Source organism: Piliocolobus tephrosceles, chromosome 6 (genome assembly GCF_002776525.5).
Source record: "Piliocolobus tephrosceles isolate RC106 chromosome 6, ASM277652v3, whole genome shotgun sequence".
Lineage (NCBI taxonomy): Eukaryota > Metazoa > Chordata > Mammalia > Primates > Cercopithecidae > Piliocolobus > Piliocolobus tephrosceles.
The window spans coordinates 123,189,479-123,203,816 of NC_045439.1; the positions used below are offsets into that span (position 1 = coordinate 123,189,479).

Consider the following 14,338-nt stretch of genomic DNA (forward strand, 5'->3'; position numbering starts at 1 on the left):
ACAGAGTGAAACTCTGTCTCAGAAAATAAAAATTAAAAAAAGTAATTTGTGTACCAGTATCACTCTTTGGAAACTGAGTATTTAAAACAAAAAATTATATGCAGCTCTTCTTTTTGCCTTTTTTTTTGTGACTCAAGGCTATTCTGTTCTACAATATAGAACCAACTTAGAAAAGAGCCTTCCAGCATTTTAGTTATCTTTCTTGGGTCCAACTTTGCTGCATGGAATTTTCTTCTTTGCGTTTTCCTGGTTTGTTTTCCTAGACCCTCTTTTTTCATTTCCTCTACACAGATTGGTGAGGAAATGAGCCAGAACAGTTTCATAAAACAGTATCTGGAAAAGCAGCAGGAGCTACTTAGGCAGCGTCTGGAACGTGAAGCTCGAGAAGCTGCAGAACTTGAAGGTAAGCCCAGATTGTCACTTTTTACAAGGAGTTCGTCATTCTTATCCCTGTCACCGAGTAGATAGGCCTGTCTAACTAGGCAATTTCAGAAATAAGTGAGGCTGAGACTGCTACTTACTTGCTTTCATAGCCCGTGAAGCCAAGTGATTTACTATTTACTTTTGTCAGGGAAGAGGACACCTAATTTGACTGTCTTGTTAGAAGAGGATTCCTGCCAACAGGAAGAGTTATAAGTAAATTAAGCTACTATTTAGATGAAGTAGTTCTGAATCCCAGGGAGTTTTTTCTTTGTATATGGTGCTCTTTTTGGTATGTATCTCTGTATCTGTGACTTTGCTGACCTCCTTCACTCCTCTACATATTCCTACATGCTGAGTCCTTCACTCCCTCCCTGCCCCGACCCGATCTGTACTTTGCAGAAGCTTCAGCTGAGTCGGAGGACGAGATGATCCATCCTGAGGGAGTGGCTTCCCTGCTGCCTCCTGACTTTCAGAGCAGCCTGGAGAGACCAGAGCTGGAGCTCAGCAGACATTCGCCCAGTACGTATCTCCCTCCCCACTGCGCTGTTTTGTCAATCCTGCGTAGTTGGTGGGGGGAGGTAGTTACACCTCCTTTCATGCTAAGCCTCCATGAAAGTCCCAGGGAAATTCTGTGACATTGATATTTGACATCTGTTTCTCATGGAAAGTATACATCCTTTTTGAAGTCTGCTTTCACCTATATATTGTGTTACCTTCTCAGTGTTTTACGAAGCAGTGTGATTTTTCTTCTTCTCATCTGTACCTCTTCAACTCTTCTACCTCTGAATTTGGCAACAGTCAACTCTTTTTCATCTCCTCACCAATTGTGTATATTACATGTTAACACATTCAGTCATCTCCCCGAATTGGGCATCTGCTATGGTCTAATCAACAGATTTTTATTGTATACTTGTATACCAGGCACATGCTAGGCACTAGGAATATAGTAAAGAAAGAAGTCTCAGCCCCAAGAAACTTAGTCTAGTGAGGAGATGGACATTAGTTACAGTTGTATTGGCTGCTGTGCAAGGCAATCCAGAGTATTATGTGAGCATATTATGATAGGGAGCTCTAACCTAGTATATGGGATTGGTTCAGGCAAGATTAATTAATTTCTTCACATTATAAAAAATATTAAGCACCCAGGCTGGGCGCAGTGGCTCACGCCTATAATCCCAGCACTTTGGGAGGCCGAGGTAGGCAGATCACCTGAGGTCGGGAGTTCCAGACCAGCCTGGTCAACATAGCAAAACCCCATCTCTTAAATACAAAAATTAGCCGGGTGTGGTGGCAGGCACCTGTAATCCCAGTGACTCGGGAGGCTAAGGCAGGAGAATAGCTTGAACCCGGGAGGCAGAGGTTGCAGTGAACCGAGATTGCACCATTGCACTCCAGCCTGGACAATAGAGCAAGACTCTGTCTCAAAAAATATTTATAACAGTAAGCACCCAATTTTGCATGATAACTCAAGCAGAAGTCTATAAATATAGCCTTTGTCTTTTCGGTACTCCCTGTCTAAGTCAGTATACTTTCAGGAGAACATGTACAGGTTGAGCATGCCTAATCCAAAGACTCAAAACTTTTTGAGCATTCACAGGACACTCAAAGGAAATGCTCATCAGAGCATTTCAGATTTTGAGTTTTCAGATTAGGGATGCTGAATCAGAAAGTATAATGCAGATATTCAAAAATCCAAAATCTAAAACCCTTGTTATCCCAAACATTTTGGGAAAGGGATACTTAATATGTATATAAGACATGTGGATTGTTAGTAGATTTATTAAACCAATGCGTAACTTAACAAGTATTTTGAATAATTCGTAATGTTGAGGGGGTGCGGAATCCACAATAATCAGTATTTTTAGGATGTATGGAAGTTTCCAGCTCTTCTGATTAATATAGAATTCCTTCATGGACTACACTTGGTTTTAGTCAAAAGGCTAAGCAGCGATAGAATCTTCATGGAAATAGATTTTTTAGGAGATATTTAATGGTGGGAAAGAAATTATCCAAAAGGTTAGAGAAAATAGAGGGCCTTTGAGCCTAGTTTTAAGGTCATATTTTACTCAGTCCCTGTTTTTCTTGATCCTAGTCTTAGACCCAGAAAGACATTTTTAGAAATCTTTAAGTAAGAAAATACTTCGGAATTATTAAGTTCCTTAGGGACCTCTTTTCTCCTTAAATGTGAGAGTAGTAGACCCTCAGCTGATCCACTTTACTCTCTGCGCCCTTTCCCCCCCCCCAGTTTTAAAGCCAGGAGGAAATAGAAAGCTCTTACAAAATTGTCAGTATTTCTTCTCACATAAAACTAAAAAAAAAAATTTATTGAATTCCTACTGCGTACATATCTCCATGTGAGAGTATGTTGGGAGTTAGCACAGCGTAAAGTCTGTTAGGAAGAGAGAACAATTGCACATAAATCGAACAATAGAAGATAGTATGTGACAGTGATAGAGACATAGGGACCCAAGAGTGGAAGAGCTCTGAGGACTACAGTGATTAGAGAAAGCCTCATAAAGAGGTATAGGATTTGAGCTGAGCCTTAGAAATGGTTTGGCAGAGAGGATACAAAAAGATATTTTTAGGAAGGAACAAAGGCAGAGACAGAGGAATGAATATGGTATTTTTAAAGGAGAGGTAGTAGAGTAGCCAGAGTAGAGTATTCTCAAGGTAGACTATTAAAAGGTAGATTAGGGTGATATACAGAGGGCTTTAAATGCCAGGCCAATAAGGCTATGAGGGTTTTTTTTTTTCAGTTCTATAGGTAATGGGGGAACCATTGAAAATTCTTTAAAGAACCATGATTTGATAAGGAGCTCTCTTTTAAAGAAAAAAAAAAGAGGCTCTCAGTTCTTAATATAATTTGAAATGAAAATGAGAAATGATTTCTGAAATAGATTTCAAAAGCAAAGATTTAGAGTAAGGGTAGCCAATCTTTTCAGTGCTTTATGTCATCAGACCCTGCCCACGGCTAATAATTGATGGACGAAAAAAAAATAACCCAGAGGTTAAAAAAAAAAAAGGTGAAAAATAAACTGAAAAGCATAAATGTAGTAAATTGTAGAGTACTGCTCATCATTTCCTTACATGCTCTTCAGTGTCCTTTATGCCGTAAACTTTCCTACCTCTGATCTTGGCTTAAATAAGAATCCCATTATCGATGTTGTACAACATTTAGTTAAGGTCCTGAATGGAGTGGCTGTTTGGAGTTCTATCAGTGCTTAGTTGGATCAGCATTAACCCTAGTGTTTGCCCAGAAATCAGATTCTTCCAGGTGTAGTATCTCAGTCTGCCATATGCCAGTATGCCATTGCAGTGGCAGCTTATTTGTTAGCTTTGGATGTTTTGGGGTTCTTTCTTGAATAACAAATTTTGATTAAGTTTCCTACTAACATTTTTCAAAACACTTTTGGAACCTGAGGGGGATTTTTTGTTTGTTTTAATATTATGTTTAAGAATATGGCTTCCTGGCCCCTACCCAAAGAATCTCAAGGAATGGGAGTCCTGAGACTAGATTTTTTAAAAAGTCCCTGAGTGGATCTGTTGACCAATTCATTTTATGAATGACTAACTGAAGGAAGAGTTTTTCAGTGTTACAATTTATCAAGATCTTTGGTTTGTATTCCAGCATCCTCCTATTTATGTGCTATTGGCAAAATCCCAAATAGGAAGGAAGAATTGGTTTGCCCAGGTATGGTGTGGTGTCTCACATCTGTAATCCTAGCACTTTGGGAGGCTGAGGTGGGAGGATCTCCCAGGAGACTGGCCTAAGCAACGTAGCAAGTCCTATCTGTACAAAAAAATAGAAAACATTAGCTGCCTGTGATGGCACATGCCTGTGGTCCCAGCTACTCGGGAGGATGAGGTGGGAAGATTGCTTGGGCCCTAGAGATCAAGGTGGCAGGCAACAGAGTGAAACCCTGGCTCAAAGAAATAATTGGTTTATAAAATCCTGTCTGACTTTCCCTCTTATGTCTCCATCACTTTCTTCAGATTTTTCTAAGGTGTTGGGACTCATTATCCACCTACCATAGTCAGAAATTATCTGAATTTCCTTCCATATCATGACTGTGTGTACAAAAATTCTTACTGTCCTTAATTTTTTCAAAAAGAGCTCAAACTAAGAAAATACATTTTAAAATGGATATTCAGAATATTGATTCTTTAACAAAGGTGACTTTAGCTAGCCCTTGGCTTATAGAGTATGCCCCTCATTCCTTTTTCTCCATGTTAAAACCTGGATGCTGAAATTGTAGAGAAACGCTAGGTAACTTACTTACAGGTCTAACATGAGTCAGATTTAGGTTTGGTATTGTTTCCAGGTCTGTATTCTCTTCATTCCTGCTTCTTATTCACACCTAAGGTTACCTTTTAGCCACAGGCTTTTCTTCAATCTCTGGCTACCTTACTTTGGTCCCACAAATCCTGCCCAGTATTTTGTTTTCTAGGATGAAGAACTATTTCCTCCATAACCCTTAAACATTCTGCACTTTAATATATCCTGCATTGTCTAGCAACTGCCTTTTCCTTTCTGTGAAGACTTCTGGCTTTGGATTCTTGGAAATTTAATGTTTACCCTGAGTTGTTTTTCGAATCCTGAAATACATTTATTAGCCTGTTATCAGTATTGGCTCCACCCTTAGCTAAAGCACTCACTGTCTACATGTGTTACTAACATCTGGCCTAAGACATTCAGTGTGGCCATGTTCTTGTAATAGAAGGTATAACCTTTCTCAGAAGTTTGTCTGCATCACATCAGCTCTTTCCAAGGAATTAGAAAGAGATTCCTCATCTCTTTATATTTTGCATTGCTGACTAATTTCTTGTTTCATTTCTAAGGCCCCTCCAGTTTTCACTTTTATTGCAAAACAGTGGTGACCAAACCTTTCTGAACAGCCCTGCTCATTTCTCCAGGTATCTTTGATGACTTACTAAGAGTTCTTCCAGAGGAGTAATCATCCAGAAATCCTATCACTGCAGTTTTACAGTATCAAAAATAACAATCCAATAATAGCATATAGTTCACAGTAGGTAGGTAAAGAGGCTGTTTTGCTTGTACATACTAATTTTAAAATTGCAACTCATTTATTTGACTTTCTTTATTTTTGAGACAGAATCTGGCTCTGTCACCCAGGCTGGAGTGCACTAGCACCATCTTAGCTCACTGCAAGCTCCGCCTTCCGGGTTCACGCCATTCTCCTGCCTCAGCCTCCCGGGTAGCTGGGACTACAGGCGCCCAGCACCGCGCCCAGCTAATTTTTTGTATTTTTAATAGAGAAGGGATTTCACCATGGTCTCGATCTCCTGACCTCGTGATCTGCCCGCCTCAGCCTCCCAAAGTGCTGGGATTACAGGCGTGAGCCACCGCACCCAGCCTTGACTTTAACACATTTATCTCTGACCAACCTTGTACATGCCTATTTTTTTTTGGTGTGTGTGAGATAAATTAGCTTCTTTCGTTGATACTTGCGAAGGAACTTTGCCTAACATTTATGAAAACTTTTTATTTTGGTTTTACTCATTTTATAATTTAGCCTATTTCAGATCACCGAATTATGAAATGATTATTTCATTTCACTGCACTACTGTCTTACAGATAACTTCAAATGTTTGCTAAAGAGTCTGGCCTGTTACTTTGTATCCTAATCATATATCCTGTATGAACAACCATAACACAAATCTTTCTTCACTTACCCAGATATGAAATGGTATATACTCAGAGGTCCTTTTAATCAGATGATCATGAAGTAAAATTTTACAAAATATGTGTAGTCTTCTAATTGATTTCATTAGTTTCATTTTGTTTTTTCTGTTTTTTTTTTTTTGTTTTTTGAGATAGAGTCTCGCTCTGTTGCTCAGGCTGGAGTGCAGTAGCACCATCTCAGCTTACTGCAACTTTGCCTCCCAGGTTCGAGCGATTCTTCTGCCTCAAACCCCTGAGTAGCTGGGACTACAGGCGTGCGCCACCACACCCAGCTAATTTTTTTTTGTATTTTTAGTACAGACGGGGTTTTAACCATATTGGCCAGGCTAGTCGTACTCCTGACCTCATGATCCACCCACCTTGGCCTCTCAAAATGCTGGGAGTGCAGGTGTGAGCCACCACGACCAGCCTCATTTTGATTTTTTTCTTATTATTACAGAAGCATTCGCCTAGTTCATTTTAGATTGAAAGGATATAGAAATAAGAGAGAAAGCCGGGCACGGTGGCTTACAGCTGTAATCCCAGCACTTTGGGAGGCAGAGGCGGGCAGATCACAAGGTCAGGAGTTCGAGACCAGCCTGGCCAATATGGCAAAAACCCGTCTCTACTGAAAACACAAAAATTAGCTGGGCATGGTGGTGGGCGCCTGTAATCCCAGTTACTCAGGAAGCTGAGGCAGGAGAATCGCTTGAACCCAGGAGGCGGAGGTTGCAGTGAACTGAAATCGTGCCATTGTACTCCAACCCGGGCAACAAGCAAGACTCCGTCTTAAAAAAAAAAAAAAAAAAAAGAGAGAGAAGATCTGGGGTTAGAGCTGCATACCACCTGCTTTATTTGCACTATTACTATAGAACATAGTTTTGTGGATCATTTAAACCTTTTGTACTGTATTAAAATTGAGTCCAATCTAGCTGATTAAATATCTGGAATATAATTATCTTCCTGCTATTTTCTAAACTGGTTCTCATTGTTATTAGTATTGCTACTCTACATAGTTGATCTTTTTTTTCTTTTCTTTGAAATGGAGTCTTGCTATGTCGCCCAGGCTGGAGTGCAGTGACGTGATCTCGGCTCACTGCAAGCTCCGCCTCCCGGGTTCACACCGTTCTCCTGCCTCAGCCTCCTGAGTGGCTGGGACTACAGGCACCAGCCACCACGCCCGGCTAATTTTTTGTATTTTTAGTAGAGACGGAGTTTCACTGTGTTAAGATGGTCTCAATCTCCTGACTTCGTGATCCCAAGTGCTGGGATTGCCGGCATGAGCCACCGTCCCCAGGCCTAGTTGATCTTAATTCTGGTAGGAAATTTAGAAATCATCTAGTGCAGCCCCTCCTTTTTCTCAATCACGACATTTGAGACTCGGGCACAGTGGTTTATACCTTAATCTCAGCACTTTGGGAAGACCAGGGTGGGAGGATTACTTGAGCCCTGGAGGCTGAGGCTGCCGTGAGCCATGATCATGCCACTGCACTCCAACCTGGGTGACAAAGCAAAACGCTGTCTAAAAAGAAAGATATTGAGACTCAAATTACTTAAGTAATTTACCCAGTTACCTTCCTTCATGGAATCTGAGCGAAACTTTCTTTCAGTGTTACATAGATTAATTGTTCAGGATAACCTAGATCGGTGGTTTCCAAGCTTTCTTTTAATAGAACTTTTTTCCCTTTAAAAAAAAAAAAAAACCTCACCTAGTCTGGGTGCAGTGGCTCACACCTGTAATTCCAGAACTTTGGGAGGCCAAGGCAGGTGAATTGCTTGAGCCCAGGAGTTCATGACCAGCCTAGGCAACATGATGAAACTCCGTCTTTGCAAAAATTACCAAAATCAGCCAGGTGTTGTGGCATGCGCTTGCAGTCCCAGTTGCCCAGTAGGCTGAAGCAGGAGAATCGCTTGAACCCGGGAGGCAGAGGTTGCAGTGAGCCGAGATCATGCCTTTGCACTCCATCCTGGGCAACGAGAGCAAAACTGTGTCTCAAAAAAAGAAAAACATGTGAGCTCATGCCTGTAATTCCAGCGCTTTGGGAGGCCAAGGGGGGCAGATCACTTGAGGTTAGGAGTTTGAGACCAGCCTGTCTAACAGGGTGAAACCCCATCTTGGCGGGGCACGGTGCCTCACTCCTGTAATCGCAGCACTTTAGGAGGCCAAGGCAGGCAGGTCACGAGGTCAGGAGATCGAGACCATCCTGGCTAACATGGTGAAACCCGTCTCTCCTAAAAACAAAAAATTAGCCAGTCGTGGTGGCAGGCACCTGTAAGTCCCGGCTGCTTGGGAGGCTGAGGCAGGAGAATGGTGTGAACCCGGGAGGCAGAGCTTGTGGTCAGCTGAGATCGGCCACTGCACTCCAGCCTGGGCAACAGAGCGAGACTCCATCTCAAAAAAAAAAAAAAGAAATTCCATCTCTACTAAAAATAAAAAAATTAGCCAGGCATGGTGGTGGGCGTCTATAATCCCAGCTGCTCGGGAGGCTGAGACATGAGAATGGTTTGAAGCCAGAAGGCAGAGGTTGCAGTGAGGCGAGATTGCACCACTGCATCCAGCCTGGGCGACAGAGTGAGACTCCATCTCAAAAAAAAAAAAAAAAAAAAAATCTTATCTTGAGCTCTAATACATAAAACCTAATAGAGAGGACCCAGTTCTGAAACCCCATCCAGTTGGCTTGAAGTAATTTCTGGGAACTTTAGGGTGCTGAAAAACATTCCTCTAAGTATTTATTTCTTGAGTTTGTTATTGTGCAAATTCATGTATTTAATCATAATATTTTGGTTGAAATTAGGAAGTGGTAGTAATAGGCAATCCAGAAAAATGGATACAGAACATAATGAAGTCTTAAACTTTATTCAGGGTAAGAACACTTTGTAGAATAGTTATATAAGTACACTTTGTATTTGTACATCCCTGCTAGACAATTTGAAGCCCCTGGAAATTATTTTACATTTGTTTGAGTTATTTATAATATGTGAATTGGCTTTGAGGTGTTGAAAATATACCAGACGTGCACACCAAGAATTACCAATAAGACCCTGACCTTAGGGCTTTATGTAGTCTTTTCTTTAGCATAGAAGTCAAAGAAATTGATACAGATAAGTCTTGATAGGTTCATATGCTGTAATTGGTTGGATATTAGAAAGTCTGATTTTTAAAAAGCCGTGAATGAGTCTTCACTTCATGAATCTGACTTGATTCTTTTTCATTCAATAGGAAAAAGCTCCTCAGTTTCTGAAGAGAAAGGTGACTCTGATGATGAGAAACCGAGGAAAGGAGAAAGACGATCATCTAGGGTCAGACAGGTAACTCAGATACCTCCTAAAGCATCACCTCTTTAGTAATGCTTTGGATATCTTCTTTTCCTCCTCAAACTTTTTTCGAGTCCGTATGTCTCTACATTTAGGGGTTTTGTTTTTCTTTTTTGGGACAGAGTCTGACTCTGTCGCCTAGGCCTGAGTGCAGTGGTGCAATCACAGCTCACTATAGCCTCAACCTCCTAGACTTCAGCAATCCTTCCACCTCAGCCTCCCAAAGGGTTGAGATTACAAGCGTGAGCCACTGCTCTGGCCTCTAGATTTCTTTGTAGTCATCTTCCTTCTCTTTGTCATCTTTTTGTTGTTCATTTTGTTTTTTTATTTAGATCTCCTCTACCTTTCAGATTTCTAAGTGAATATTTTTACAGAGTTTAAATTTGAAAGTTAGCAGGCTGCTCTGTATTCTTAAAGCACATTATTAGACAAGATACGATATAATTAACCATTCAATTAAAGCCTTAAAGTTATATGATACAATACTAAGTGGGCAGAATACAAAAGTGTTATGTGTAGTGTAATTATGACTGTACAAAGGAAGTGATTAGAGGAAAAAATAAAAAGAAATATACTAAAATGATAAAAAGATAATCATATTAATTGATAGTAGGTTAGTTCTCCTCAGCCCCCTATCCACCCTTCTGCTTTCTAGATGCTCTGCTAATATTTTACTGGAAAAAAAAAAGGGGTGCTTGAAGCTAAAATTTAAACTACATAGAAGTAGCTTCATTATTGTACTTCTTTTGGTCACTCTATTTTGATTCCCCTAAGTGCCACAGTTAGTCATGATTGTCTCCTGTCACTCCTGTTTCTGTTGCTGAAAGTATGTATCATTGAATTTCTCCTTCCTAGGGGTGTCTCATTAGATACTTTCTCTCCTCTGTTGATTGTGAGCAAATACATTTGGAGCCATTGTATATCTGTTATTTCAGGCAAGAGCAGCTAAACTCTCTGAGGGCAGCCAGCCTGGTGAGGAGGAAGAGGATCAAGAAACACCTTCCAGAAACCTAAGGGTCAGAGCAGAACGAAATTTGAAAACAGAGGAGGAAGAAGAGGAGGAGGAGGAGGAAGAAGAAGATGAAGAAGAGGAAGATGATGATGAGGGACAAAAATCTAGGGAGGCACCAATCCTGAAAGAGTTTAAGGAAGAAGGGGAAGAGATGCCTAGAGTAAAACCAGAGGAGATGATGGATGAGAGACCCAAAACAAGATCCCAGGAACAGGAGGTGTTAGAGAGAGGAGGGAGAGTTACAAGATCCCAGGAAGAGGCTAGAAAAAGTCATCTGGCCAGACAGCAGCAGGAGAAGGAAATGAAAACAACATCTCCCCTTGAGGAGGAAGAAAGAGAAATAAAATCTGCACAAGGCTTAAAGGAAAAATCGAAGTCTCCGTCCCCTCCTCGACTGACTGAAGATCTAAAGAAGGCCCCACTTGTAGTGCAGCCAGAGCAAACTGTCAGCGAGGAGGAGACTCCTCCACCTTTACTTACCAAGGAAGCATCTTCTCCACCACCTCATATACAACTCCGTAGCGAAGAAGAAATAGAGCCCATGGAAGGCCCAGCCCCCCCTGTCCTCATTCAGTTATCTCCTCCTAATACAGATGCTGAGACCAGGGAGCTATTAGTATCTCAGCATACTGTCCAGTTGGTAGGAGGCCTGTCTCCTTTGTCAAGTCCTGCAGACACCAAAGCAGAATCCCCAGCAGAGAAAGTGCCAGAGGAGAGTGTCCTGCCTCTGGTTCAGAAAAGCACACTGGCTGACTACTCAGCCCAGAAGGATCTTGAACCTGAGTCAGACAAATCTGCTCAGCCACTCCCTCTAGAAATTGAGGAGTTAGCACTGGCCAAAGGAATCACTGAAGAATGTCTGAAACAGCCATCTTTGGAACAGAAGGAAGGCAGAAGAGCTTCTCATACCCTTCTCCCAAGCCACAGATTGAAACAGTCAGCTGATTCATCCTCTAGCCGGTCCTCATCATCTTCCTCCTCCAGTTCTAGATCAAGATCTCGCTCTCCTGACAGTTCAGGTTCTCGGTCTCATTCGCCGCTCAGATCCACACAGAGAGATGTAGCCCAGGCACGTACTCATGCCAACCCTCGTGGTAGACCCAAGATGGGCTCCAGATCAACATCAGAGTCCAGATCAAGGTCACGTTCACGTTCTCGTTCAGCATCAAGCAACAGCAGAAAAGTGAGTATGAGAGAATCCTAGGTGTACTAATGTTCTGTCATATTCCAGTGGTTTTCATTTCAGCCCCTAGAGGACCGGTCATGATTTCTGAAAGAAATAGGAAAAGCCTCCTTTAGTCTCCTTCACTGATTATTTTCTCTTCATTTCAGAATCGAATTTTCAATTAATTGATTCCTAAAATGGGGTTCTTTTTCATTTTGAGTCCCTTTGATAGAATGTTCAGTTTACATACTCATCTCCTCCACTAGACGTAAACTTCTTGAGGGTATGGGCATGCCCTTTTACGTGTGTGTTCCAGGATCTAGCATCTAGTTAAAACTTAGTAATTTGTTAAATAAGTGGTCAAGGAGATCACTAAATGGGAATAAACACAGACAGAATGGAAGTAAACACAGAATGGTCCAGAGTATAAAATTTGGTTCATGGAAACTGGAAAACTCAGCAATCTACTGAATATATACCATATACAATAATTTTCCTTGTTATGTGTTTCATTTTATTTTAGTCTCTGAGCCCTGGAGTCTCCAGGGATAGCAGCACCAGCTATACTGAAACCAAAGATCCCTCTTCTGGTCAGGAGGTTGCAACTCCACCAGTGCCACAACTACAGGTCCGTGAGCCAAAGGAGAGGACTTCCACCTCCTCATCCTCTGTCCAAGCAAGGCGTCTGAGTCAGCCTGAACCAGCTGAAAAGCGTGTGACCCAGAGGTTACAGCCTGAGCGGGTAGGCTATTGTGACCCCTCCCTACACAGAGATGGAGGATTAAACAAGATCTTCCCTCCTGTCTTTGCTATAAGACTAAAAAGTGAAGTCTGGACAAGGTTCAGTAGAAATGTAGTGGATACCTGTTAATCCTTCTTAACTCATTTCCAGCTCCCTGGTTCGTGGAAGTTCTACATGAGGCTGAGCATCAGGGTTATCTCCAGGGCCCCCACGGTCAATTCTTCCTTATAACTCCTCCTTTTATCTGCCAAAAGGAAGCAACCTTTTCTTAGTTCTCTCAAAAAAGAAATCTGTCAGAACAAGGATCATTGAGGAAAAGGAAAAAAATTAAAAATTCTGATAAAATGATTGCTGGCATAAATATTCTTGAAGTACCTATTTTTAAGACATGTTCCATTCCTTATTCTAAAATGAAATGAAATATACAGAGGGCTGTGTGTAGAGCTGGTACTGTGTATGTCCTGCCCTGCCTTTTTCAGGCTCCTGGTAGAAGAAAAGGAGCCAAGCAGATTTAAATATTTTGCTGTTTGTTTTTGCCATCTCCTGACAGGGGAGCCCAAAGAAGTGTGAAGCTGAAGAGGCAGAGCCACCAGCTGCCACACAGCCCCAAACCTCAGAGACTCAGACCTCTCATCTGCCAGAATCAGAAAGAATTCATCACACTGTGTAAGTGATATATCTCGACCGGGGTATAACAAGGAAGTATGAGTGTGCGATAGTTCTTCGCTCCCTAGGGTTCTTTGACTAGGCAGTCCTAGTTTCCTTTTAAAACATAAAGGCAGAGCTTTATCTGGACAAAGGCTAGACTTCAGTTACTATGTTGGGAGCCACCACCTTTAAGGTAACCTGAAAAGTGGTCATCAGGGCACAAGGAAAACTCACTTGGGATCATCCAGCCAAAATAGTCAACTCCTTTAAGGTTCAGGCAATAGAAGCTTCTGCTTCCACACTCAAAACCATGTAAAGGAATTGACTCAGGGCATCTTAACCTTTAACTCACGTTTACCTAGGAACCCAGTTTAATAAAGGATTTTGAGGGTCTTAATAGAGAAAGGCACAGCTGGGTGCTATTTTTTAGTTTGTGCTTTTTCCCTAGTTACTACCTGTCATTAAGCTATCCTAGTTCTTAACAGCATACAGTACAGCAAATTACGAAGTTCCTTTCAAGTCAGAAGTTTGTTCCTGGGCCTTTAAGACCATTTGATTGAACTTAAGATTTATACAATTAATGTGAATTTTTAAAATCCTTATATTAAGTCCTAGAGAAATACTTATTTCAGGTTAAATTTGTAATTAAATAGGTATGTCATTCATTCTTCTGAGATAGGTATTATAAATTAAGAAGCCAATGAGCCAGAATTCCTGGCTTCAAAGTCTCATGGGAAATGAAAAAATGAAGGCTTATGGGAATAAGATTGCTTAGCTTTTAGATATCAGGAACCCTGAACTGCTTTGTAGAATGTCCTATGTAGATTGTTAGCCTAAAGTTATTCTATACTTGTTTTTATGCCATATTAACACTAATGCTACCAGTATGATTTTTCCCTATATGTAATTGTCTAATAATTTACACTCTTCTGAGAGCTTCAAACTGTACTTTAACTCTGACTTTTGGAGAGTAGTGGGCAGGTGACATGATTTATCTGATTTGCTTGTGACTTTAATGATAGTTTTATAGACCTTACTATATAGCTTTTGCCTGGGGGTATACTCTTGCTGGGGGTATATCCTTGTCCATTCTGATAGTCTTACCTCTGCTGCCATCTTGTGGCTGTTAACATTTTTTGTTTGGCAGCCAAAAGTTCACTCTACTTCCTTTGAAATTTTTTTGTTTTTCCCCTTCTGGAATGGGTACATTATCCTTTTGGAAAAGGGTTTTTCTTCTAGGACCATAAAGTGAAAACTCAGCGGATTCTGGAAGGTGTTCAGGATTCCCCAGCTACATCATCGATGAGGAAATGGGGTGACATTTTTTCTTCCATATCCCTCAACCAGACA

The 14,338-nt window shown here is 41.2% G+C and overlaps 1 protein-coding gene across 5 annotated transcripts in view; it reads left to right on the forward strand.

Moving 5' to 3' along the window:
- Window positions 1-14,338, forward strand: part of ACIN1 (apoptotic chromatin condensation inducer 1) — a 36,307-nt gene that overhangs the window by 4,648 nt on the left and 17,321 nt on the right. For 4 of the 5 annotated variants that reach the window (XM_023230414.2, XM_023230417.2, XM_023230416.2 and 1 more), the window contains exons 3-8: window positions 292-403; window positions 823-942; window positions 9,327-9,415; window positions 10,357-11,616; window positions 12,122-12,340; window positions 12,891-13,006. In XM_023230414.2, the coding sequence (XP_023086182.1) occupies window positions 292-403; window positions 823-942; window positions 9,327-9,415; window positions 10,357-11,616; window positions 12,122-12,340; window positions 12,891-13,006 (1,916 nt within the window). The remainder of the gene's footprint in view (window positions 1-291; window positions 404-822; window positions 943-9,326; window positions 9,416-10,356; window positions 11,617-12,121; window positions 12,341-12,890; window positions 13,007-14,338) is intronic. The other variant, XM_023230418.2, reaches the window with a different exon arrangement.